General features: G+C 38.5%; 1 protein-coding gene across 2 annotated transcripts in view; it reads left to right on the top strand.

Moving 5' to 3' along the window:
- The window catches only part of RELN (reelin), a 261236-nt gene that overhangs the window by 177984 nt on the left and 56142 nt on the right, over positions 1-27110 (top strand). For both annotated transcript variants that reach the window (XM_072326651.1, XM_072326652.1), the window contains exons 21-30: positions 5366-5558; positions 8130-8242; positions 13539-13676; positions 14285-14471; positions 18760-18965; positions 20157-20328; positions 20697-20897; positions 23470-23705; positions 25510-25667; positions 26610-26817. In XM_072326651.1, coding sequence (XP_072182752.1) covers positions 5366-5558; positions 8130-8242; positions 13539-13676; positions 14285-14471; positions 18760-18965; positions 20157-20328; positions 20697-20897; positions 23470-23705; positions 25510-25667; positions 26610-26817 — 1812 coding nt within the window. The remainder of the gene's footprint in view (positions 1-5365; positions 5559-8129; positions 8243-13538; positions 13677-14284; positions 14472-18759; positions 18966-20156; positions 20329-20696; positions 20898-23469; positions 23706-25509; positions 25668-26609; positions 26818-27110) is intronic.

Raw genomic sequence — 27110 nt, 5'->3', positions numbered from 1 at the left:
TTTGTTTTCTTTGTCTATTTGTCCTACTAAGAACTAAATGACTGTTGCATGTGAGTCATTTTGGCAGCTATGCAGAGTAATTGTGTTTCACCATCACATTATGGACAAAACTACAGTCATCAAACTAATTGCAATTAAAAGTAAGTTTTTACACGTCATTGCACAGAGACTTAGGTTTGATGGGAACTGTGAATGTAGCATAAAATATTAAAGAATCTCCAAATAGAAACAATTTGTAAAATTTCTATAATCACTTAAAATCCAGTTGGATTAGTATAATTATAGAGATTGTAGAGTACAGATGCTGAATATTTTTTTTGTGCTGTTCATATCTGTTTATATGGCCATTATATTACACTATGGGGGTTGGTACATATGGGGGTTGGCCTCTTCTCCCCAGTAACAGCAATAGAACAAGAGGGAATGGTTTTAAGTTGCACTGGGGGAGGTTCAGGTTTGATATTAGGAAAAATTTATTCTTGGAAAGAACAGTGAGGCACTGGCACAGGCTGCCCAGGGAGGTAGTGGAGTCACTGTCCCTGGAGGAGTTCAAGAAGCATGGAGGTGTGGTACTAAGGAACATGGTTTAGTGGGCAACATTGGAGGTAGGTGGATGGTTGGACAAGATGATGTTATAGGCCTTTTCCAACCTTTATTGATTCTATGATTCTGCATATTGCAATGATATCCAAAAATGTGCTGATTATTTAGAAATATAAAAGCAAGAAAACATCATTTACCCCAAAGCAATTAGTATGTTCCTTTAGCAGTGAGAAAAGAGAAAAAAAAAAAAAAAGAAAAAAGTGGGAAAAAAAAATTAGAAAATGATTTAAGAGCTGCTTAAAAATAAGATTTTTTTTTTTACTAATCATGAACCTGTTTAAAAAAAAAATAAAAATCCGGAGTACAGAAGTGTAACATTAGGAATTAATACCAGGTAAAGTCCATTTAACTTCTTTGTTTTGATTAGGAGTTTTTTTGCTAGTCTGACCAACATATTAACCCAGTATAGCTTTAATTGGCAGAGGTATATTTATTTGGAGAAATTACAGCCACAGTAATCACAGAAATCCTCAAGCAAATATAAATAACATAAATAAATTTAGCGTCCCCATGGACACTGAGAGAAACACCGTTGGAATTTTATTAACAAGTACCTCTGAGCAATCCGATTTGACTTTCTGATCATCTGTCAAACTAAAGGGAGTTGGCTTAACGGTAGTAACAACACAGAACCCATTCTGGCGGTGATAATGAGGCGGTAGAAGCACCATTAACCACTTTAATAAGGACAAGGAAGGTACTCTCTGCTCATTAAAATGAAACAACATGTTAGGGCTCAAACTGTTTATGCTTCTTCATCAAAGAGTTGGAATGGAAGCATTTTAATGACACAGTTTTCCTTCTGTTCTTCCAAGACTGGCTTATAACTGGGCAGCAGGTTATTTAAGACAGCAAAAGTTCCTGTTTTCCTCCTCTGGCTCTCAATCAGATTTAGAAAAATAAACACTAAGGTAAATTCTCAATGGCATGTATTGGCTAGGATTTGCAGTGCTCAGTCATAAGTGGTAATGTTGAATTTTCCATGCATCAAATAAAGAAGTGATGCCTGTGCAATATTCCCTTACTACGTATGTATAAGTATTTCTCATTATGACTGGAAGACATGAACTCTATCCTTCACTGACCTTGTTTTTCTCAAGGGAAATTTTTGAACTTATACAAAGTCTCTACAAATGGATGATAGTTAAATTAATTATTGTTGGCTTTTCCCAGCTGTGAGTCCATTAGGTTCTCATTTTCTAACTCATGACTTTATATGAGAAGAGTTTGCTGTAGCACTGACACCATCCTCTTGAGAAAAGTCTAACAACTGCTTTTTCATTAATAGAACTATGGTAAATACACTATGAATCATCTTACAGAGTGTCATCTCAAGGCCTATTTTTGCTGGATTGCCTTTAATTTTCTGCTCAGTCTTCATTTCTGCCTCGGAATCTGTAAATCTGAAGTATTTATGCTTAAAACTGGGGGAAAATTTTGAAGAGGGAGGTTGTTGTTTTTGGTATCTGGTTTCCTTCAGAAAGAGGGATTTGTTGGTAAGTATGTGTTCTGAGCAAGGGTGGTTTTTAGTTGTTGTATAACGATTGATTTATAATTGAAGCAGTCGCTTGACTTGATTCTTATTGTCAACATTTGGCTTGACTTTGGTTCTAACTGCAAGCGTAATGTGCGTTCTGAAAGCCTGAAGAACACACTTAAAATGAAGTAATGAATGGTGTACAATAATTCATCACCTCTCCAAAATGCTCATACACAGGCTGTGTTTTGACCCAAATGAAAGTGCATCATATAAATAAAACAAACAAACAGTCTTCAGTTAGACTATGGCATTATGATTGAACTTCATGTAACAGATGAGAGTGTCCTGTTACTCCTGAGCTATCAGGGGAAAAGACTGTAAATCTAGTTCATAGTAAACTACCTTTGCGGAGCAGTACAGCAGTCTCTCTGCAGCTGATAGTTTGTCTTTTAGTTTAATTACTATTCTGTAACATGCAGAATTTTTCTTTCAGGCAATTAACTCGATTAAAATGCATTAATGCATTTAGGAATTATCTAATGAAATACGTATGAAGTGATATAAAAAGACAAAAACTTCTGCCTTTGATGGGAGCAGAACTGGGGACAGCATTAGCGTTTGGCTGGCATGTCAATGTCCTCTGTTAGTGCAGCTTTACAAAATCAGCTGCATCCATGTGGCTTTTCAGTATTCCTGAAAGTACCGGCCTTCAAGATGTGGTAACTCTGGGAATCCCAGAGCAGTTTGGGGAAGTGCAGACCGGCTGACATTCACTGTGATATCATTCCCAGAAGTACCAATTAGTTGGCAGTGCTTGGAGGGAGAGCGATTGTTCTGAAGGTACCTATGGGCATTGTGTTCCTGCTCCTCCACAGGTCTAATTACATACAGGCTAGAAAACAATTCACAACTACATATTTATATAAAAAACGTGGCCTCTGCATTCTCAGTTCCTGGAGGGTTGGGGTTTTTTTTTGTTTTGTTTTTTGCTAATTATTGCCATGCCAGGGACATGATTCAGTCTTCTACAAAATCCAGAGATGTATTCCAGCAGAAAAGCTTACTCCAACCACATGCACTGAAGAGCTGGAGAGCAAAGAAGTAGCAAGTAAGGCAGAGGACCCACCTTTAATGCTACCTTTGTTCAGCTGGAGGTAATTTGTGGATGATAAGGGCCTTTGTGAACACATAATGTGATTTTCTCCCCTGAAAAGAGCTCCATATGGAGCATCAGAGATTGACTTCATCTCCTCATTACCATTCTTCTTCACATTTATTTAATATTTATTTTCAAGAGCTGTTTTTACTTTAAAGTAATGCTCACTAAATGTACTGTGTACAATATCCACTGGCTAAATTGTTGCATTAAAATGAATGCTGAACTTGGAAGGCACTAATCATGATTGGAATTGCCACTAGAAAAAGAAAGATACAGTTTCTTATTGATTTTTTTTATTATTATTATTTTTTGCCTAATTTTATGGTAGTGTTATTGAAATGGAGGGAATTTTTTGTGGTGGCAAAGAAACTGAAAGCTTTAATTCTTTTCACCTAGGCTGAGTACCACTCCCTCACTTAAATCACTATGGGAAAGACAGCTTCTAAACAGATTTCTTATCAAACAGTTTTGTTTCAACTTTTTCATTCTGTTTAGTTGAGCTTTAAGTAACTTATGCATTACCTAAGCACGGCTCTGTTGTTTGCAGGACTGCAATGTTAAATCATTATCCAAATCACAGTCATGTGTAACTTTCAGCTAATTATACTGCATGCAGCTGACTGATACCTGGAGAGTATGGTTGTTGTACTGGCTTTTGTAGAACTTTGATTTCCAACGTCAGCCATGAAGTTCCAAACTGCATTGCAGAAATTAATAGCAAGTCAGCTTTAATTTTTAAATTTCCTATTTTTGTCATTTTGAAAAATGCGAGATAATGTTTGGAAGAAAAAGAAATTAAGATGGTACAGTGCTGTAATTTATTCCTTAACTGCTCACTCTGGATAGGGAGCTATAGAAAAAAAAACAGTTGGTGGGCGAATTTAGTTCAAAAGAGTACTAAGTAACTTGTTCCTAATCCTGTCTTTACACCAACACCTTTAAGACCTGAAATCTTACAGAGGTGGAAGCCAGTAAGTTTCACTGTACAGTACTGATAGTTCAGGAGTTTCTCTTTTCAGATGATAAACTGTAGTTCACTCAGCTGTAAGGAATGACATTCCTTAACTAGGTTGTTGTCTTTATATTCTCTATGCAGTATGTCTCTCTTTACTGTTGCGTGATGCTTTGCTGGGATTGTCTTTAAAAGATGTCTGTCCCAAACTGTTTGCATTTAAGAACGCACTTGGAAAATGCTGAAGCTGAAAAGACTACAGTATTTCTGAAGACACTTCTTAAACATTTCTAAGTGAGGGACGGGAGGCTATTTTCATTCCTTCTTAATATTCTGTCTTGTAGGATAGGGTGCAAGATTCGGTGTTTACACCGTTATCACTTCCTCTTCATACATCTCTTCCATTTGATTCTTTTTTTTTCCCCCCTTTTTAATGGTATATTTTAAACAAATAATAATAGTAATAATAATAATAAAAGGAACTCTGCATTTAATTTGAAATTACATTATAATTTTAAGCTATATATTGTGTTACTGTGAATGTGATAACTGGGTACCTTGTATCATATATGAGGCCTGGTGTATTTCAAGCACTGTTAATAATTATCCCCAGTCCACTGCATAGTGTGTTACAACTCTTATATCCCACAGACAAGAAGCTGAAAACAGACAAAATTAAACCCAAAGTAGTCAAAAGTGAAGGCACTGCAAATGGAATCAGTTGAAAATCAATAAAATGAAAAGTCTAGTTAATAAGAATAATTTAAACTAAATTCAGTGTATCTCTACTGTACAGTGATAGAATGAAATTACAGCTGTTACTGTGACATGGCTTTAGGTAATGGTTGCTCCTGGGGAATGAGCTTTGGTTTTGTTGTGGGTTTTTTTCTGTATGTTATCTTTTGGTTGATTTTAATTTGATCCTTCATGCAGAGAGCATAAAGTAAGAACTAACAGAATAATTCAGTGTTTCACACTCTGGGATACATCAAGACCTTCCTGGTAATTTACAGAAGTAACAACAGAAAGATCCTTCTATGCATTGCCAAATCCCATGTTGTAATCCACAGAACAAAGAAAGTAGTAATGCTATTTAATACGTAACCATTCATAATATTCCCTCCTGACTTACTCTGGAGATGCATCCTTATTCTTTCCTTACATCTCTCAGTTTTACAGGAGATTCGAAGTTAACTTCTAGCATGCGCTACGTGGAGACCCAGTCAATGCAAATTGGAGCTTCATATATGATACAGTTCAACCTGGTAATGGGCTGTGGCCAGAAGTTTACTCCTCATATGGACAACCAGGTGAAACTGGAGTATTCCACCAATCACGGCCTCACGTGGCATCTTGTTCAAGAGGTGAGGCTGCGAGCATGGACCTTTGTTCTCCATAAACACTGCTTGTTATTATTATTGTTATATCATTTAACTGAAGTATGCTTGTGGCATAGGACAGAGGAAGATGATTCCGTCATTCCCTTTTCCATTAAAAAAGCCTTCAGTCTGAGTCAGTAAAAATGACTAATAGAAGTGCTTAAACTATTATTCATTATGTTTGGAAGAAAGTACCTGAAAGTCTGAAACATAAAATTATGACAGGAGTGGACCAGGTCTGGGAAGAGAATTGGTGTGCTAGACAGGGCCACAGATCTTTCCTGAGCTATTGCTTTGTTTTCCAAAGTAAAATGCGTTTACTGCTTCCTGGAATTTAAATGGATAGAAATTATTTCTGCCCCTGTGCTCAGCTGTTTCATAAATGGAAAGCACATTCCTTCTGGGGATTGTAATGTAGAGCCTTTCATCTCCCATCCCTGGTTCAAACACAGTCCAGGGCAGTAATGACCAATGGTTTTTTCCCTTCTCAGGTGAAGTGCAAATAGCAATGTTCAACACTATTTCCCTGTGTGGCATAGCCCTGCCTCAGCACAAACACAAATAGCACATTTGGCTGTAATTTGTGCTTTTGTCTTCCACTTAAATGAGAAGCTGGAGTTTATCTGACTTCAGCATGAACTAACAAAAATCTTTCAGCTACCTCTGAGCAGGTTCAGAGGGTGTCAGGGAGCCAGTCCTGATGCCTTTTCAGTGCCTGACCTGTATGTTCACAAAGGCATATGAACATACAGTCCAACATGTTTTATGAGTAACGAAACCATTTCCTGCTTCATATTGTTTTGCCATATTTACTTTGGTGTGCAAAGCAGAGTAATGTGAATAACTGAAATGTTGAGCATTACAGATCAAAGTGATGCTTTCTTTCCTTATACAGAATTAAGAGGAAAGCTATAAATACTGAATTTCAAATGATTCTCATGTTTTTAAATCTAGCAGGCATCACCATGGACCCTAGGAATAGTTCATAGTGTCTGGGGCTTTACTTTGTCATCAATGAAAGATCAGTTGCCTTCAGATTTTAGTGCTCCTTTCCTGTCTTAGTGGAACTGGGTTCAGAAAGAAGGACTTGCAGCCAAATCAGTTTTCCTAATACCACCCCGTTCGTTGTTATTAAACAGTAATAAAGAAGGCTATTTGTAGCGTGCATCAAGGATGTAATCTGGCCGATACACAAAACACTAATTGAGATGTTTGAAAGCCTTGTTTGCTTCACACATACCGATCAGATCCGATTTTCTAAGATCTTTTATGGGAGATGACTCAACAAAATATGTTTGAAAATTGCTGGAACAGAAACCAATCCTTTAGAAAATCTAATGGGGAGGGAAAAAAATAAAACAGCAAAACCAACAACAAAAAGCAGAATAAGACATCAGATCTCCTTTTAACATTCTAATATATTTGAACAATAAAATTTTCTGTGAAATAATAATATATTCTGTTCTTCCTTATATTTCACCATATAAGTATTCCCAATTGCTTTAACTACCATAGAATATCATTGCTTTATTAGTAATTTCTTAGCAAAGCATAATACTCACACAGAAAAGTGAAAGTCCCTTGTGTCTGACACACCTCGTGGGTTGGAGCCTGGCAGAGAAGTCTTTGGGAGAGCTGGAGATTATCTGGAAGCAGCTACACTGAGACAGTAGTGGTAGAATTGATTCCCCAAATGGGTAGCCAGAAAACTTACACACAAGCTTAAATGCTTTACTAATACCTCATCAAAGCCAAACTACAGAAATTTGGGGTGCTATTCTGGCAATATATTAAAAAAGTAAATGGATTAATGAAGAAAAATGGAGTAACAAGGGAAGAACAGTTCTAAAAAATGGTAAGGAAGTTGTATAATGTACTGTGTTCATGTTTATTACAAGAAAAAAAAGATGTGACAACAATGAGGTTTTCTGAAAAGAAGAAAAAAGACTTTGGGAACAGACCTCTCCGGGGGTCTTGAATTAAAGATTCAAGATCATAGAAGCTGAAGGAGCAAAATTGCATCACTTGCTGTTGGTTTACAAAATGGATACATTTGCAGAGCATGGTAAGGGCATTTAGATGCAGTTTTAGTGGACTTCAGCTAGGTGCCTAAAACTGATCCTCTTGGGCGACTCTGTTGGTTCCTACTGTTCCTGCTGCAGAAGGAAAGAGTGTTGCCCCAGGTGAGGCTTCACATTAGGTCTCTGACATGACTGGAGTAGGGATGTCAGTTGTGTAGACTTCCTTATCCATTGGTGATGCTAGGTGCTAGGGTGAGAGTAATATAAACATGTACTCTGATGGAGGAAAATAGAATATTAATAAACACTAACATGAACCATAAACATCTAAATGGGTTCTATGGGTTCATCCTATCCTAAATTGTCCATTGCTAGTTTTTTGAGAAATTTCACTGGAGCATCCCAGGATTTTTCTGAGTTTTTCACTCAGACATCTGGACCCAGATAAGCTCCCAGATCAGTGAATGCTTAAACATCACTTTTGTTTCTAACTGTGCCTCAACATTATCCTGGTTCTGAAATGTGTTATTTCAAGGAATGTCTTCCAAGTATGCCAAGCTGCCAGGAGTTTACCTCAGCAAGCATTTACCACTCCAGTGAATTTACTCAGTGGAGGAGAATCACTGTCCTTTTACCACAGAAGACTTGGTGAGTCTTTTTCTCTCTCTCTCTCTTGTTTTCCTTCTTTCCTTCTTCCCTTCTTTCTCTTATTCTCTCCTTTTCTCTTTCTTTCTTTCTGTCTTTCTTTCGAGGGGAGGGTGCAGATAGTTCATCTCCTTTGTCTGCTTGTCGCTACAACAATCAAGTCCCGTGTAGATCCTTCTCAAGACAATGGGTGGTATGGGGGCTAACTCAGTGTCACAGTATTTAACATAAAATGCCTTCCTCACGTCATTGGAATGAAATGTTGCTGAAGTCACTAGAAACTATTGTTAAGGACTGTTTTTAATGTATACTGTGACTTCTAATAAAGTCTGGATCCTTTCAAAAATAGTGGCTTCTCTTTAAATGGGTCACTGGAGGAAGTGTTTATTTAGATCGTTAATTTTTATTCTGAACATTCTTTATTGTTTACGTTTCCAGACCAAAGCCTTGCATAAACAATAACTAATTATTCATTTCTGGGAATTTTTTTACCTTTTGTTTCTTTTTATAGCATGTCTTCAAAAATAGCTTTTTTAAAAAAAGAATCCTATTCACCTTACTGTAATAAAACCATTTTTTGCCCACCCTAACATTTTAACTAAGTTATTTCTTCTGTTATTTATTTTATAAGCTTTTCTATAATATACAACTAGAAGGTTGTTGTAAATCTCACTAATCTTCACTCGCTTCCTGCATTTGAGGATTAAATTATTCCAATTAGCTACTCCTTGCTTCTGTTCCACCTAACAGCAACTACAGTGAGAACTTGCACAGATTAAGCTATCTTTGTGTTTTCCTTCTGTTGCCATTTTTTCTGCACTCTCCACAGCCTCAGCATAACAAGCAGTGTTACCTTCCTCCACAACACTTACCGTTCTTTCAGAAGAGCCAATTTGCAGAGTTTCATGTTTACAGACAAGCCATTGTGGACAAAATTTGAATCTTTAAAGCATGTCAAGTCAGATAATACCAAATGGCACCCATTAGCCTATAATTATTATGTACTAAATCTTACACAGTGATCTCTACTATCAGCTGTAAACCTGTGGATCATGGAAGCATTTAGAAGTGTTAAAAAGTGTCTAGAATTTTTCAGGATCTATTCCAAAGTAGGCTATTATTTTAAGATTAATTTATATAATCAAAGTTATTATACATTTTATAATTGATGTTAATACCAGTGTTGTGGAGCTTTTATTCTTTAAGATCTAGTAATTTTCCTTAGCATATAAGTTGACAGAAGCAAATAATTCCATTTTAATTTAGGAGACTGTGGGGAAAAATTATGGTGGAATAATAACCAGGTTACCATTTTATACTGTGCACAAATCATAAATATTTCACACTTCGTCTTGTATCTGAAAGGATTCCCATCTGTTATCAGAGTTCTGTTTGTAATGAAGGTACAAATTACCACTGAACATTACTTTGATTTTCATAAAACACGTTTTCAGTATAACTCTGCTGTGCTACTGAGTAGTCAGGGTGAGGAGGAAGAATGGCTGCATAACCCCCACCAGAAATAATCTGACTCACAAAGCTGATCTCTGCTGCTCACCAGCAAGGTTTGGTGAGTCCTTGGGTTGTGACTGGAAGGGGAATTTTTTGCATTTTTGAATCTACTGTATACCACATGTACAGTAACAAACACTGGGCAAGTAAGTCTCTGCCTAAGATTTACTGGTGAACGTGTGACAGTCAGATTCCCTCTGGTACATGGCTTCAGAGCTACCTCTCATCACCTTCTGTTCCCTTCCTACCCACTGCAACAAGCACCAACTTGCAAAACATAGGTGATGGCCAGGAAAAGCAGTGCAGAGGTGCTGTCAAACATGGACCTGACCTAGATGTCTTAATCATCCCAGTGTGACGTTTGGCGGCCTCAGTACGCCCTCACACTCTTACACAGCCCCAATACAAAAAGACCCTCTTCAGTGAGGATTTGCACCTTTGGTGCATTGGAAGTATCAGGCTTTGTTACTGTGCAAGAGAAAATGGCTTGTATCAGTAACTAGTTCTGTTGTAAAACTTTCTGTGTGTGCTGGTATTTTTGTGTGTTTGTAGATGTTCAGCATCTGGCATACATGAGTTTACATAGTCCTTGTGTTATCCAAAATCTGGTGCAGTAGGAAATCTGCTGCAACTGTGAGAGTTTTGTTGGAGAAATGAAATGTATGCACCTGCTCACTGAAACTGTGTTGCACTTGAACTGAATATTTCTAACACTGATGAAAATTAATTTCAGTTTTATGGAAGACATTTACATATGAACAGGCCTTAATGAGATACAAGCAGCTGTCAGTTGCTGACTTCATAAACAAATCAACACCTAATAACTGAATGGCAGTTTCAGGATAATTGGGTAAATGTAATTATGGTAACTCAGAAGGTAGCAAATGCAATTGTATCAACCACAAATTTGCGTTAAATCTTTAGGATTTTTAGTATCAGGAGAGAAGGCAATGATTTTATTTAAATCACGTATCTGAAAAAAAAAATTATAGTAGAAGAGGCTTCATTTCACTTGTGAGACATCTGGGACTCACCACCAGTTTCTTTTGCTCATGTAAAATGAGCAGGCAACAGCAGTGACTTCCATTTGACATCAGTCTCATTTAAATATGGTGTCATCAGAAAGCCAGAGAACCTTCCAGTAACATTTTAACCTTGTAGAAAAAACTGGGAGGAAATAGGCAATCACAGAATTGTTCACACTGGAAACAATTAAAGGTCATCTACTGCAATTCCTATTAAGTATTGGAGAGGTTTATTTTGCTTGTGATAAAATTATTTTATAACTCCTTGATACATGCTTCCCATTTGAGTAGGCATCCATCCAAACAGTGGCAGTACAGAAAACTGAGAATGAAGCTGACATTCAGCTTCTTATTCTTTTTCTTTCATTAACATGGTGTTTTTAAATGGTTGGTTACCATTTTTAACAGCATAATCCTCTTAAGCTGTTGTTTCTTTGCAATGCGGAGCAGTGATGGAAAGCTCTTACAAGCAGCAAGAACTGGCTTTCCAGCAGCGTTGCTTTTGCAATGGAGACCTCAGCCCACAGGCCTTTCCTTCAGCCAGGCCTCCACCACCAACCTGTGCTCTGGGAGATAGGGATGTGTTGTGGTGAAGATCTTTCTGGGGGTGACCTCTCATTTCTTGATACCCTAATTACCTCCATGCAACTCTAAATACCCCTGTGTAGGTATTCCTGGGCCTGCAGGGTTGCACACCTCTGCCCACACTCTCCTAACGAAAAACAAGGAAGCCACAGCTTCCATTCCTGTCACAAACAACATGACACCATTTTTTTTCTGCTGGGAGGTCTTGTTTTTTTCTTTTTTTTCTTTTTTTCTTTTTCCTTTCATATGCATAAAAGCCTTTATTTGCTTTCAGTATTGCTCTTTTCCTCAGTGCACACCAGAGTTAATACCCACTACCACAGCCCTCCAGGGTGCAGTCTATGCAGAGCCCCCTGAGGCACTGTTGATGCACTGTAGTGAACATGAGCAACAACACTAAGGCAATGTGCTGGCTTCAGAGCACTCAGAAAATAATTGTGGTCAGTATTTACTGTACTTTGTGCCTATTGCATGCTTAGGAAGTCCTTAGTGGGCAGATTTCTGAAATTGTGCACTTTTAATGGATAATTCATAGCTCTTGTAATGTAACCCATCAGTGCATTGTATCCTGAGGGAGTGTTTAATCTGCAGATCTGCCCCTGCAGATTAGCTCTATAATGCTGTAAAAATACTTACAGTACTTTCAATATCAAACGGGTACTGAAAAAAGAAAACAAAGGTCATTGCAGTTGAACATCAAGCCCTTGGGCAGCCTTGTTTTTTGTTTTTTAAAGAAGTTCATATATTTGAATTCTAAAAAATTATCCAGGCATAGATTAATTTGATCTTTGTACGCTTCTAGTGTGTGACTGGCTGGGTAACTGCTGTGCCATACTGTCCATTTTAGCTACCCAAGACTCCTATGTTCATTCTTCCACTTCCAAGCATATGAGCAGGTGACTCAGTCACCTTTATTTATGTTCATCTTAACATCTTACTCTATATGATTTCCAGAGAGCAAGGAAGGGTTTTGTTTTTACTTAAGTTAAAACAAGAGCATTATATCTCATGCCATCATATCATAGCCATGTGACTCGGAAACTTGCTTGAAAAGAATCTCCTACTTGTAGAAATTTCCTGCTTCTCCTCCTTTCCCTGCCCTGTCAGCCCTTGGCCAGACAAAGCCCCAGGTTGTGTCTGAATTTTCTTTTTGCTGCTGTCAGCTTTGCCTTCTCTATCTATCCCCTCTATAGCTCTATAACCAAACTTCACTTCCCAAATTGCCTCAGCCATCCCTTTCTTTCCCCAGACCCACCATGCAACCATCACAGCTCCTTGTACCCCATCATAACAGTTTCCCATTTTTGTTTCACTTCATATGTAATATTTTTTCTCACTCTGCATGAGTGTGGACAAGAGATTGCCCATCCCACCATTTGGTTGGCATCACATTGTACCAGTTGGCAGTAGAGCTTGGGAAGGCCTGATGGTGACAGTCTTTTTCAAAAACTGATGACTGTAATGTCACCATAATGTCACCAGCATAATCTAGTATCATTGTCTGTATCCAATAAAAATCTATATCAGGGATATAATTGAGCAGAGGGTTGTTAGAGTTAGGGTACTATGGTTAGGCTGTGATTGGACTTGATGATCTTCGAGGTCTTTTCCAACCTGGGTAATTCTATGATTCTATGATTCAATAAAAATCTGTCAGCTTTTTGAATGGAAATAGCCACTATTCAAAGAAGAGAAATGCTTAATTGCAAGATGTTTAATTTCAAAGATTATTTTTTGAATATGTATCATATGAAACCTTTTTACATTCATTATACCCTATTAACCATCCAAAAATATAAAAATCAAGGTCACATTCTTGATCCAACTTTCTTGTTTTGCAACCTTGCACCCTCAGAAGATAAATAATCTGATAATAAAAATCTGAATATATTCATTGATAGATTTGTCCTGAATTAATGTGGCCATTATGCATAAAGTTTCTGCAGCATCTCTGTAGTCTTCCACAGAAATGTCATTATTAACAGCAAAGTCTTTTATGTAACCCTGTGCAGTAAGCAACATCATACAGAAAGTTCACTTGTAAGACTCTGCATTTGCTTGTGTTAGTTTTTACAGGCTGAGCAATGACTGTGATATCAATTTGACTTTATATAGTTGCATTTTTTGTTTGCAATAATGTAAAGCATCCACATTAAATCATTGTTGTTGCTTTTAAGGTCCAGTGCCACACGTTTCCGCTGGAGTCAGTGTTACTACACAGCACCAGATGAGTGGGCCTTAGACAACATCTACATCGGACAGCAGTGTCCCAACATGTGCAGTGGACATGGCTGGTGTGACCATGGCATTTGCAGGTACAAAGCGTTTGCCAATTTGACAGGTTACTGCTATCTTAACACTTAAGTAATCTGTTATTTTGTGGCTGTTGTTTTTTTTGTTTGTTTGTTTGCTGTTTTTTCGTATTTTTAGACTAAAAATACAAAAACAAAACACGCACACTATAGGGGCTAAGCCATTAAAGCATCATTATAAGCTGGTTGTTCCACACCAAAGAGCCCATACCCTTGGGAGATGCAAGCAGTAGAAGGATTCTCAGTGGCACAGGGATTCCCTGCTGCAGGTTTCCTGGTGGTTCTCCACTCAAGGGGCTCTAACACAGGGCTGGAGCAATTTCACTGGGTCAGAAGGACATCAAGAACCAGCTCAGAGCTGCTTTGCAGTCTCTCAGGATTCCTGCAATACTGAAGGCAGAGTGCTGCCTGCCTGCTTTAAACTTTCTGGACACTGCATTGTTTTTTTAAAGTAAAATATAGCTTATTTCCAGTTATCCAGGTATCCCAGCTTGTTTCTAGCATCCAAAACTCCAGTTCCTGAGTGATTTTTTTACATGTAATTTTAAAAGTCCTTAACTAATTGTGAGTATCAGGTAAGATCTTGAAAAGCTTGTTATGCTTCCTTCCAGGTGTGACTCAGGGTTTCGGGGTACAGAGTGTCAGCCTGAAAATCCCCTTCCTTCAACTGTCATGTCTGATTTTGAGAACCCAGATGTCCTGAAGACAGAGTGGCAAGAAGTCATTGGAGGAGAGATTGTAAAGCCTGAAGAAGGTTGTGGGGTCATCTCGTCTGGCTCCTCCCTATACTTCAACAAGGTATCAGTAAGGGACGGGAGAGTCCGAAAGGCATGTGGTCATGTCAGTTTTAATGGAACAGGATGGGGTTATAAGGAAGAGAAAAGGAAGGTAGCAGAAGGCTCTGAGGCATAGCAAAGTGCAGTATGAAAATTGCATTAAATAGCACAGCTGTGCTCTGCAGGTAAAAGACAAAGAAATCCAAAGAAATGAAGTGTGACGTGCATTGTATATCCAATACCAAATGTCATGGAAAAAAAGCAGATTGTCAACATGCTGAAACATGCACATATTAATACTACTGTTAATGTTATGCATGCCCTGCTTTAAGACACATTTCTTTCTCAGCAATCTCAACTCTATTTTTCTGTCCTGTTCTGGATGAGGCATCAAGAAAGGTTGGCTTTCAGGAAGAATGAGGAGATTACTTTGTGATCAAAGAACCAAAACTAGTGAAAAAGCAACTCCTCCAGCACTTAGAAAGGGCCTGGTTAGCCTGCTGGAAAACACTCTTGTATGACTTGGATGTGTAAGAGAAAAAAATAATACAGCAAGAAAAAGATATACAGAATTCTGCAAATCAATAGCAGTTGTAGCATAAAAAGAGATCTTTATGATCAGATGTAAGATTATGGGTCATAATAATAGACTTGTTTTCCATTGTTGCTCCTGAAGGCTAATTCTGTTGGGATGGATTTTTTTGTTGTTCTCAATTGAAAGGAAGAATATAAGTACAGCTTTTCTTTCAAGGGTTTGATCAAACTGCCACTGCTGCCATGAGAGCTGGATTAGTCCCAATAGAATAACCCAGTGTGCAAAGCTGTGTAATCATGTGTTGTTAACCTCATTACAAAAATCTAGCTCATCAAATAATTCTCAACACTTCTACATACTCTCACATCCACCTTCCCTGGAAATGCAGCCCTGCTGAAAATTTCATAATAAACCAATCAGTCTAACTAGCTAATTGTGATAATTGGATTTTTTAATATAATTGTCTTATCTATTAGATGTTTCTCCTTCTGGCTCAGTTCCTTATGCCAGGTTTCTCAAAGAAGTTTGCTAAATTGTAATTAACCTGCTATGATCTTTCTTCTGGTTTCTGCTAAGGAGGAGTGAAAATCTCATTTAGAAATTCCTGGCTTCTTTCTACTGATCTCTAAGGATTAGGTTATCTTTCATTTCTTGAGTGGTAGCAGTCTGTGTGCCATCAGCTGAAGGTGGCTTATTTAATTTCTGTTTAGGTCTTTTTCAAGCCATCTCATGGTCATGGTGATAAACATTACAAAAATTATTTTCATAGCTGCCCAACAGTTCTATATTGTTTTGGGAGCTCGTATTCACAGGTTCTGTTCCTTTACAGTTGCTCAGCTAGCCACTTCTTATTTGAATGTCTAATGTTTACTGCCATAATCAATCACTGCTATCAGAATTAATGTTGCCTTTGTTCTGCCAACTCTTTATCTTTTGTTTCACCATTAACTGTAATCAGTTATAGGTGTGTTAGCAGTTTGCCCCTGCAATTTCTTTGAGGTTTTTAAGTAACTCATGCTCTTTTTTACTTAACCTGGTTTAGTGGATGACTCTTTAGTAGTCAGTGCCAACTTGGAGCAGGGTTGATGTAGATCTGAAAAACATCCTCAGAATAGTTTTACAGCCAGATCTCAGACACTCAGATGGGACATATTTGCCCATGGGACCACAACAGTGTTGGAGCCTTTTGGAAAAGTTTTATTTGATTAAAACAATTTTGAATTGCCATGGGTCTCTGAAAACAAAAGAGCTGTGAAAGCAAAACATTATCAGTGTCACATCACAGTGCCTAGGGACAGTATTAGCCATGTTGGCCTGCACAGGGAAGCTCGGGACTGTACCCGAGGCTGAGCCCATCTCACAGTCATGGCACCATCCAGGATGGCTTTACTCAGCTGGGAATAAACAAACAACCACAAAAAGGAGACGGTATTCAAGACTCAATCAATATGGCTGCATCTTCAGTGTAAGTTTTCCAGAAATTAGTCTGCCAGTGTGATGTAGCCTATTTGGTAGAGTCAATAAATGAACTATGGCTGTAACACCAGCAAAACAAAACATTATGTGAGAAAAGCAATTAATGTGTCTTTGTTCTGAGTTTATCCTAAACTGAGTAGGAATAAGAAATAGTTAATAAGTGGAACATAATTTAAATTCATCTATCATCTTGTAAGAAATATAGATTATTTTTTAATTCTCAGCTCATAAATCTTATTACTTATGTCCGGGTAGATCAGTGCTATTTGTTTATTTCAGACTTGAAATCTGTAGGAGGATCATGGATATACAAGACTGGGAAACACATAAGTATTACTTTAAACAGAAGCACAATTTTTACAGCTTAGTTCAGTTGTATCTTTTTAACGCCTTTTTGAATTAAAAGATGGAGAGGACATTTTAGCAGGGTCTGTTGTGATAGGACAAGGGGAAGTGGCTTCAAACTAAAAGAGGGGAGATTTAGACTAGATATAAGGAAGTGAGGCACTGAAACAGGTTGCCCAGAGAGGTGGTGGATGCCCCATCCTTGGAGGCATTTGAGGCCTGGCTGGATGGGGCACTGAGCATGCTGATCTGTCTTTCGGTGTCTATTTTCATTGCAGGGGGGTTGAGCCAGGTGACCTTTAAAGGTCCATTCCATCTTAAACTATCCTGTGATTTTTAGGCAATTCAAAACAGCAGGTGTTTTGTCAAGTCTGCTCCATTCTGAGAAGGTGTTTTCACTGTCAATGCCATGCCAGTTTGCAGCTAGTTTTTATGAATGCAGAAAGATGATCCCTGTAGCCCCTCACCAGCTGCACACTGTGCTTTGTGGTGGCACAACTGGAGCTGTAGTGGGGCAGGGCTGTGACAGGTGGGGTGCACGTGGAGCGCTTTTGTAGGGACACTGCTTCTGTCCTCTGTCCTGTCTCACCATGGGCAGCATTGTACGTCCCTGTTGCTGTGAAGCCCAGAAGTTCAGTCTTGAGCACTGAGTGCGATGGGAAAGGGAGAACTGCAATTACAGCTAAAGATTTTTGCACCTTAGAGAATTTTCTAGCTGAATATCCTCTGTCTTCTTTTGTTGGTAAGTACAGAGTGACCACATGGACCACCCTACAGGTGTTCAAGAGCTGTTTCCTGCTAGAACTCAAAAACATCTCTGGAAATGCTATTCACTAAATTTTATGAGGCTATTTTTTCTCTCTGCTATGCTCACGTAAAACTGGAACTAAATCCATAGGTTTTAGTTGAAAGACTAGATTCATAATGCTAGGAGAAGAACATTGCTTTGTGTATGAATAAATCCTACTCACATGAGGAATTAAGAGAAACTGCCCTTCCCTTGATATTATTTAGGAGATGAACTGCACTGCTGCAAATCTTCCATGCACTGCTTTTGTAGAGGTAACTGGAAGGAAAACTATGAAATGGGCTGATGCCAGCATGTGGGAAGGCTGTTTTCCATGTAAATAGCACCGAGTTAGCAACCAGAGAAACAAATGCCACAGAGACCATCACAAAACAAGTGAATGTCTCTAATTAGTGAGTGCCACTAATACTAAAAGACTTTGAATAGAAAGTGAAGTCACCCATCTGTGCCAGCAGAGAGGTCCTTGGACCAAAGGTAGAGTAGAGAGAAGATGCTAAAGTGAAACACAGAGAAAGTGTATACTTTTGCATGTTGTAAGGGTCTTGATGAGACAAGACCAGGTTAATCAGAGCCTACAATATATGAGGATATTATAATACACAAGGATCTGATCATAATTGAGTTTGATTGCTAGGCAAATGCAAAACAAAAACTAAACAATGGTGAAGCATCTGAGACATTAGCTGTACTTCTCTTCCCTGATACACAGTAGGCATTATTGATGGTATAATTCCAGGTGTCCCAGGAACATTATGCAGTGCAAGAAAAATGAGATGTCAGAAATGCCTTTTTATTGCTTTATACTTTATGTTTCCTGAAGGCATTTGGTACCATGAAGGAGTGAGGGAGAAAAGGAGTGATGAAAGTGTTGTGTTAAAATTGTGATAGACAGTTGTGTTGTGTATTGAAATGCTGCGTCTGCAATAGTAAAAATGTTTGTGGGAATGCACCAGAGAGATAAAGACCTGAAGGATGGCCAAGGAGAACCGTAGATCCAAGAACAAGAAAAGTCATGTTAACAAAAAATTCAGAGTCTTCTGTGTTCCTGTATAATATTCGTCTGTGCTTGACTTTAAAATATGTCAATTTGGAGTGAAGGTGTCATAGTTAATATTGTCTTTCCCACCTCTTTTCATTCTATTGTAGGCTGGAAAAAGACAGCTGGTAAGCTGGGATTTGGACACTACCTGGGTGGATTTTGTTCAGTTTTACATCCAGATAGGAGGAGAAAGTTCTTCATGCAATAGACCAGACAGCAGAGAAGAAGGTGTACTGCTGCAGTACAGCAATAATGGTGGAATCAACTGGCAGCTGCTAGCGGAAATGTATTTCTCTGATTTCAGCAAACCCAGGTAAAGGTTTTGCCTAAATTAAATCAGTTATATCCATACTGCATCATCTCTTTAAGAAAACTGTTTCTTAGTCTATGTGAACACGAAGAATCAATCCAAGCTGTAGCGCTTAAAAGCCGTCCTTATGTGGAAATTCTTTCAGGCTGCCACAGTAAACCCTCATCACTATGAAGGAAAAATCTTATTAAAGTGGGCCTTAAAAAACCTGAAGATAGCTTACCAGTGGAAAATGAAATTGCAATTGTCCATGTAGCTATTAACACGATTTCTATTTCCATAGCTCATTCCTTGCAGTATGTAAACGTGAATAATTTTATCCTCCAAGCCCCTCATTTTGCTTCAATATACAGTGGTTCAGAAGAAACTTGGAAAACTTTTTCTAAAAGTAATCTTCAAATTTGAAAGTATAAAACTGTTTACTTTGCCTCCACTTTGTCAAAATTACAGGAAGCTTCCAACAAATGAGGATATCCCCAGATATGCACTGGAGTCTTCATTGCCTGGCTAAACAATGCATTAGTTTTAGGCAAAACATTTTCCTCTCTGGAATAACCAAGAACAATGGTCCTTATGGAGTATGTTGCCGTGTATATCTATTATTCATATTGCTGCTCCAAATCTTATTTTCCAGTTCCTTATCTTTTGACACATACAGCTAGGAACTCTGAAAAAGAAGATTCTGTACGGCCCCAAATGATTCGTTCACTTCTATCTGCCAAAGAAGAAAGTTCTAGCAGATTCAGTGACACAAAGTAGCATGATATTAAGAAAAAACACAGGAAGGGATATACATGTACATGCATATATTTAAGTTATGTGAAATAATACTGAAGAGGTAACTGATTGTTGTGGTTTTATGCCTGTAGGCAGCTCAGCACCACATAGAGACTCACTTTCCCTAAGTGGGATGGGGGAGAGAACCAGAAAGGTAACAGTGAGAAAACTCATGGGTTAAGGTAAAAAACAGTTCAAAAGGTAAAATAAAAGCTAAATGCACAAGCAAGGCAAAATTCATTCATTACTTCCCATGGGCAGGCAGATGTTCAGCCATTTCTGGGAAAGCAAGGCCCATCATACTTAATGGTTTCTTGCAAAAAGAAATGGCTTTCCTGCCTCTTTTTCATATTCAGTGGTATTTCTCCCATTTCCCTATGATGTTTCCTTAACATTCCACTGCATTTCTCTTCTCAGGTTTGTCTATTTGGAGCTGCCAGCAGCAGCCAAGACTCCTTGCACCAGGTTTCGGTGGTGGCAGCCTGTGTTTTCAGGAGAAGGGTACGATCAGTGGGCCATCGACGACATCATCATTTTGTCAGAGAAGCAGAAGCACATAATTCCTGTTGTTAATCCCACATTACCACAGGTAATAAGCAAGAACAGCCTGTGGGCATCACCGTGAAATGAGAGTCATCTTCTCTGTTGGTAGAAATTTCTTTGAATTTGATTTTCTTTGAAAATATCAGGTTATACTTAAAGAAACATTTGTAATGTTTGCAGCTGTGTCTCTCTCTACATGGCGCAAACCTGGCTCTTACCATATCACTGTAGGACTCCCTATTTTTACAGTAGAGCATGTATGCATCTCTTCACAAAGTTGAAAGTTACAATTTTGAGGCAATTACAGAATATATAAAGGGCAAAATTGGAAAACTGATAATTTTGAAAGCATCTGAAATCACACTGCAAGGAGGTACTACTTCTTTGTGTTGCTTTTCTCTTCATTTCTAACAGAACTTTTATGAAAAGCCAGCATTTGATTACCCTATGAACCAGCTGAGTGTGTGGTTAATACTGGCTAATGAAGGGATGACCAAAAATGAAAGTTTCTGCTCTGCCACCCCCTCTGCCATGCTCTTTGGTAAATCAGACGGAGACCGATTTGCAGTGACCAGAGATTTAACACTGAAGCCTGGATATGTTCTGCAGTTCAAGGTATTCCTTAAATACAAGTTCCTCCAGATCATAGTGTATCAGTGAAACTCATTCAATACTTGCAAGATGCCATTGGGTCACCATAGAAAGCAAAGTAATACATTATAATGCTGCCTTGAAAGGTGTGTAGAGTATAGGTGTGAATTCATACAGTATAAAATATGATGCTGACAAAACCTTGGTGCAGGAGAGCTTTTTGCCTCTCTGGAAAAACTTTGAAGGCTTAATGTTCTTTAACTAGTTTCACAAGTGGACTGAAGTGACTGTCAGTATATTTGAGTCAGCACTAGGAAATAGTAGGAAGTACCTTGCAAGGGAAAAAGGCTCTGTCTCATCTGGGGCTCCATGACTACAGAAGCTCCAATGTGTTTTGCGTACATTTTTTGTACATTAAGCTATTTAAGGATTTACAAGCTTCTCTGTACTCCAGTGTGTTGTTGTTGTTGTTGTTTCCAAATAATTTACTTTTATTTTGTCAAGACATATAGACTCCAATTAGCATTCTTATTTATAGGGCTCACAAGAAGTTTAGTGGTCTGAAAGTACATCAGAATATGGGCTCCAAATAAAGTGTACTTGCTTTCACAAGCTCTTGTTTCCAAACTCTAATCAAAATTTTATTGAGTTTATAGTGAAATCCCATTGGTGTATTCTGGAGGTTGGTTGAAATGCAATTTTAATGAGCTCACCACAAATACATGGTCTTTACATAATTGGCAGATACAGACACTAAATAATTTACAAGTGGAATTATTAAGGAGATCTGATGTTTACAGGCAGCTTTTCAAATATAATTCCCACACTTCTGTAAATAGGGAAGTTAGTTAGAAGTAATAGGATTTATAAAAAAAATTCTCATTTCATCCAAACGTTATGCTAATGAAATGCTATACAAACTGAGAGACTGCAATACAATTTCTAGATTAGTATATTGTTCATAGTTTTATACCTTAAACTTGTCTAAAGCCCAAAGTACTGCCATATATAAATACTGTTTAACTTGGAAAAGATGTTATTTGCTTCCAGACCATTTCCCAGTACTTATCATAGAATCATAGAATGGCCTGGGTTGAAAGGGACCTCAAAGAACATCTAGTTTCTACCCCCTGCCACAGGCAGGGTCACCAACCCCTAGACTAGGCTGCCCAGAGCCACATCCAGCCTGGATGTGTCACTTCAGTGACTTAAGTTTTCATTCTTCAGGTTTTATGATCTACAACAATTCAAAAATTGTTTAGTCTGAAAAAGCAGTGCTTAAAAAGATTTCATGCACCTTCCATCACTGAAACCCTTGGCAACACAATGTAAATATACAAAACAACAACAATGTGTTTTGGAAAACAGGGAGTTGTTCCATTACTTAAGGCCTTAATTTAAACTCCTCTCTTTTTTGGAAAGCACAGAAATGCGTAGTCCTATTTGCATGCTTTAATTTTAAGCATATGGTTAAATGTTTCCTCAGTTTGTGAAATTTCCATTTTAAGTAGATGCATGGAATAATTTTGCATTGATAAACTCAGAGACAGTAGTTTGTCAAAAAAATGTTTCATTGTACAGGAATCATTTTGTTCTACGTTTGTTATACAGCTCAAGCAGAATTTCTGCAGTAAAACAAAACTAATATTTTTCTGAAAACATAAAATGAAAAGTTGATTTTTCTCTTAGTTATGATCTCATTTCACATTTTTATATTTCTGCTGCATCCAATTTTGCTCTTTTCTGGGGCCAGAACTGCAGTGCCAGCTCTCACAAACATTATTCTGCAAAGCCAATGACTCAGCTATGGTCAGGAGTTGCAGCCCCAGGGCAAGGGATACCTCAGAGTCAGACTTATCCTCTGGGCACATCAGGGTGCACCGCAATGGGCTATGTTTCTGTAATTCCCTGAAAGGAGGTTGTAGTGAGGTGGGGATTGGCCTTTTCTCCCAGGTAACTAGTGATAAGAGTGTTAACTTGTGTCAGGGGAGATTTAGATTGGATTTTAAGAAAAAAATCTTTTCAGAAAGAGTGGTGAGGTGCTGGCACAGGCTGTCCAGCAGGGTGGTGAAGTCATCATCCCTGGATGCGTTCAAGAAACATGGAGATGTATAACTGAGGGACATGGTTGACTGGGCATTTTGGGGATGGCTTCATGGCTGGATTATATTGACTTAGTCATCTTTCCAATGTGCATGGTTTTATGATTGTATGATTCAGAGGACACAGCTCTTCTCCATCTTCCTTTAGAGTTTGTTCTTTGCAGCCTGCTACAGGGCAGGACCTTTGAAAAGTGCGTTCTTTGCATGTTTTACTGAACCCATCAACTTAAATGAAGGGACAATGGTAATTTTTAAGGATAAATATCATACATGTGTGAGACTCAGACTTTAAGCATCAGTCACTGTTTGCCAGCAGGGTGCAAAGGAAGTGCTCAGAACTAAGCCTTCCAAACTGAAAAGTCAAAGATAATAACCAACAGCAATTAAAAACCAATAATAACCAGTTATAATAATAGCCAATCACAGTCAATAGCTGCAAATAACAGCACAGGGTTGTTTTTTTCATCTCATCTGATACTCTGATTTTTTTGCAGCTGAATATTGGCTGCACTAACCAGTACAGCAGCTCTGCTCCCGTTCTGCTTCAGTACTCACATGATGCCGGGCTCTTCTGGTCACTTGTGAAGGAAGGCTGCTATCCTGCATCTCCAGGCACCAAAGGCTGTGAGGGGAGCTCCCGTGAGCTGAGTGAGCCAACTGTGTATCATACAGGAGATTTTGAGGACTGGACAAGAATTACTATTGTTATCCCAAGGTCACTTGCAGCCAGGTAAGCCTGTGATGCCAGTGGTGAATGAGCTGCCTGCCCTTTGTGGCTATGTTAGGAAAAAGTCGCAAGCTGTGACTAAAATCAGCGTTAAAAATCAGCAGGTCTGGGAAAAATATATTGTGCTCTCCAAAACAGGGAGAAGCTTTCCATTTTAAAGGTGTCAGAACCACGTATAAAATTAAATTACAAGAGACTACAACATATTCGACTTCAATCTCTTCATCATAGTGCTCTTTCTTTAGGCATATCAGTTAGGTCAGAGGCACAAGCAAGAGAGTGATAGTCACTTGAATCAAATAAGCCATTTCAACAGAATTAATTTTACAGTCCATCCTGGGCAGAGGCCCTAGAAGGTTTGATTTGCTGTCTGCACCAGCAGCAGCAGCCATCCCCCTGAGCCTGCTGGCTCCTGTCCATCTCTCTCTCTAGGCAGAAGTTCACATAGTGCCCTAAGGTTTTAGTCCATCATCTTGACACAATCTCCTCATCTCTAGGTCCCAACACAGAGTTTCAGGATGTAGCATATTGCGTAGCAGAGGAGCTGGTGCCTTTGCTGCAAGGAGCTGAAATAGCAGCATGTACCACAACAAGTTTGTCTTTTCTCCAGTAATTAGCCAATAAAAGCAGGTGCCAAATTGCACAGATCTGACACCAGCTGATTTGACTTCCCCAAAACAAGCAGTACAGAATCAATAGCAGCAATCTGTTTGGCATTATGTTTTGTAACGTGATCAGGAATAAGAAGCTCATGGTAATGTATTAAAAATGTAAGTATTGGGAGTATGATGAGTTGCTCAACGTGTTGAAAACTGTATTCATTTTGGCTCATTTTGGGGATCATGGTTATCTTGAGAGCATCCCATTTTATCTGTTGGTACAAAACACTTAGCATGCTGATCACCTTACCTACCATATCCCAGTGAAAAGTTTGTTTTTAGTTTTTTAAAGGTGATAGGTATATTGTACATAGGGCAAAGAAGAAGGAGAAGCAGAAAGGAGGATCTTGGTTAATCCATTGGAGTGACAACCAAATTTTAAGCCAGTTCACCCCTGTGAAACACACATAAGATGATTAAACTAGAAGTTAAAAGCTGGGAATTAAAAATCAAAATATTTTTTCTTTAACAAATTCCCTATACAGCGAGTGGGTCAACTGTAGTAACTTTGTGTTGGTTCATGGAAGTCTCTGGAGCAGTTTCAGTTGCAGAGATTAAAGATTAGATCACTGTTTTTCAGGATTTTCCTGTTGCCATCCAAGCATATCATTGTATTTCTGTCCACATATTCTTTAGGACCTTTTGTGTGACATTTCTGTAGATGGCAAATGATTTTTCCTACATCTAGTTTATTCGGTGTTGTTTTTTTATTCCTTTGAGTTGCATCACTGTCATTACTGAGTTATTTTCATAAGTACTGTAAGAAATGTATTTCTGGGATTTTAAAATGTAATTAGCAGTTTGGGTTGAACTGAGCACTGAAAGTCGTCTTCAGAGTCACATCTAATCTTACACTCTGCTGATAAAACCGTGTAATCTGCTCTTTGCGTCACACCGGTGGATACAGGCCAGAAAAACAGAGAAAGTAAAGATACATCCTATAAAATGTGGAAAAAATATGCGTAAGTGAAGTCTCACAAGCTATGGGATGTCAGAAATATTTTCCAGGCATCCACCTGCATCTTATTTGCATGTAGGCAATTTAGGAAAAAAAGCTCTTTTTCTCTCTTAAGCCATGAGCACAAAAGGTGTGCAGTAGGTTTGAAAGCTGGGAATAGTAATTCCATGTCATTATTGTCCCTTTGCAGTAAGACTCGATTCCGCTGGATCCAGGAGAGCAGCTCCCACAAGAGTGTGCCTCCTTTTGGTTTAGATGGCGTTTACATTTCTGAGCCTTGCCCCAATTACTGCAGTGGTCACGGGGACTGCGTCTCGGGGGTCTGTTTTTGTGACTTGGGCTACACAGGTAAGATGTTTTTTAGATAGGACAGTGGTTAACACTGGCTGTGTTGCTGTTTGTAAGTCTAGTGTCGTGTTTTTCCTCTCCAGTATTCTGGAAAAATACATGTTGACATAAATTTCATGGGCTGCCAGCAAGAATATTTTCTTTCTATTGAATAAAATTTAGCACAGGAGTCCAGTACAGATAAAATAGAGCAGCTGAGGACAGGAGACATCGGTGATGTTTCTGGCAACCACAGTCTATGAACATAGCCATCTGTATGAATGGGAAGGGACTAGCAGTAGAAGAGAAAACAAAATAAAATATTTTAAACTAAAAAGTCTGTTTAAGAACCTTTGGACCATCTTCAAATGAATTGCTTCTGTTACTGAGTCCCCTGGCCATCAGATGGCATAGGACCAGGAAGGAACATATGTTCTGACAGGCCCTTCTGTGAAAAATTCTGCTCACTTGTGGTTTCTGGGGCTTTTCTGATGGAAGAAAAAAAGGGGAAAAAAACAAACAAACACAGAAACCACAAAAAACACATACTTGGTGAAAAAAAAAATAGAGATTGACACTACCAGTTGCATACTGCACTCTTTGCAACCCTCTATATCAACAAAGCAATAAGCTAACATCTTCTGTTCAATTTATTTAGGAAGGACTCTAAGAATCATATTTGTCTGTTTACATAAAGTGGCTTATCTATATAAGGCATGTGTTTTTTACCCAGTGAAATAAGCCATCTTAGAGTTTAAAGGATGAGGATTTACTACCAAAAAAAAAAATATGGAGGGCTTGTAAAGGTGCAATCCTCCCTTATTGGCATTTTCTCAAGAAAAAACACAGTACTTTCTCTTGTGTGGGTGCAATAGGACTGTCTGCCAGTTTTCTGTATCTGACTTTTGCTCTCTTCAGCTCAGTTTCAACAAAGCATCTCCGGTATATTTCTTTTTCTTTAAGCATCACATGGAACCTGTGTACCTAATGTGCCTAACCACAGCGAGATGTTCGACAGGTTTGAGAGGAAGCTAAGCCCTCTCTGGTACAAGATAACAGGAGGTCAGGTTGGAACAGGCTGTGGTGTGCTCAGTGATGGAAAATCTCTGTACTTCAATGGACCTGGCAAAAGGGAGGCAAGAACTGTTCCGCTGGACACCACAAATATCAGGTCAGTCATCAGTGCCGCTTCTCATCTTTGTGTATCTCTGCTATTACAAGCATAGGCAAGAGGGTGTGAAATGTTTTTCTGGCAATCACAACCCATACAAGAAATCTTAGACTGATAAGTTATTTTTTGTTCATTCTGGTCTAGTACATCCTTTTCTGGAAAGGGAAAACTTGGGTTGGAAACAGAATGCAGTAGCAGTACAGGAAATGTGAACTGTTAATCTTTGTGGGATAAAGGTTTTACAGCGTATCCCAGTTGACCAAGCTGAAAATGTGGTCTTGAGACTGCACAAA

This window comes from Excalfactoria chinensis, chromosome 1 (assembly GCF_039878825.1).
Source record: "Excalfactoria chinensis isolate bCotChi1 chromosome 1, bCotChi1.hap2, whole genome shotgun sequence".
Taxonomy (NCBI): Eukaryota; Metazoa; Chordata; class Aves; order Galliformes; family Phasianidae; genus Excalfactoria; species Excalfactoria chinensis.
Note: the sequence above shows the minus strand (reverse complement) of the source record. Positions and strands in the feature narration are given on the sequence as shown.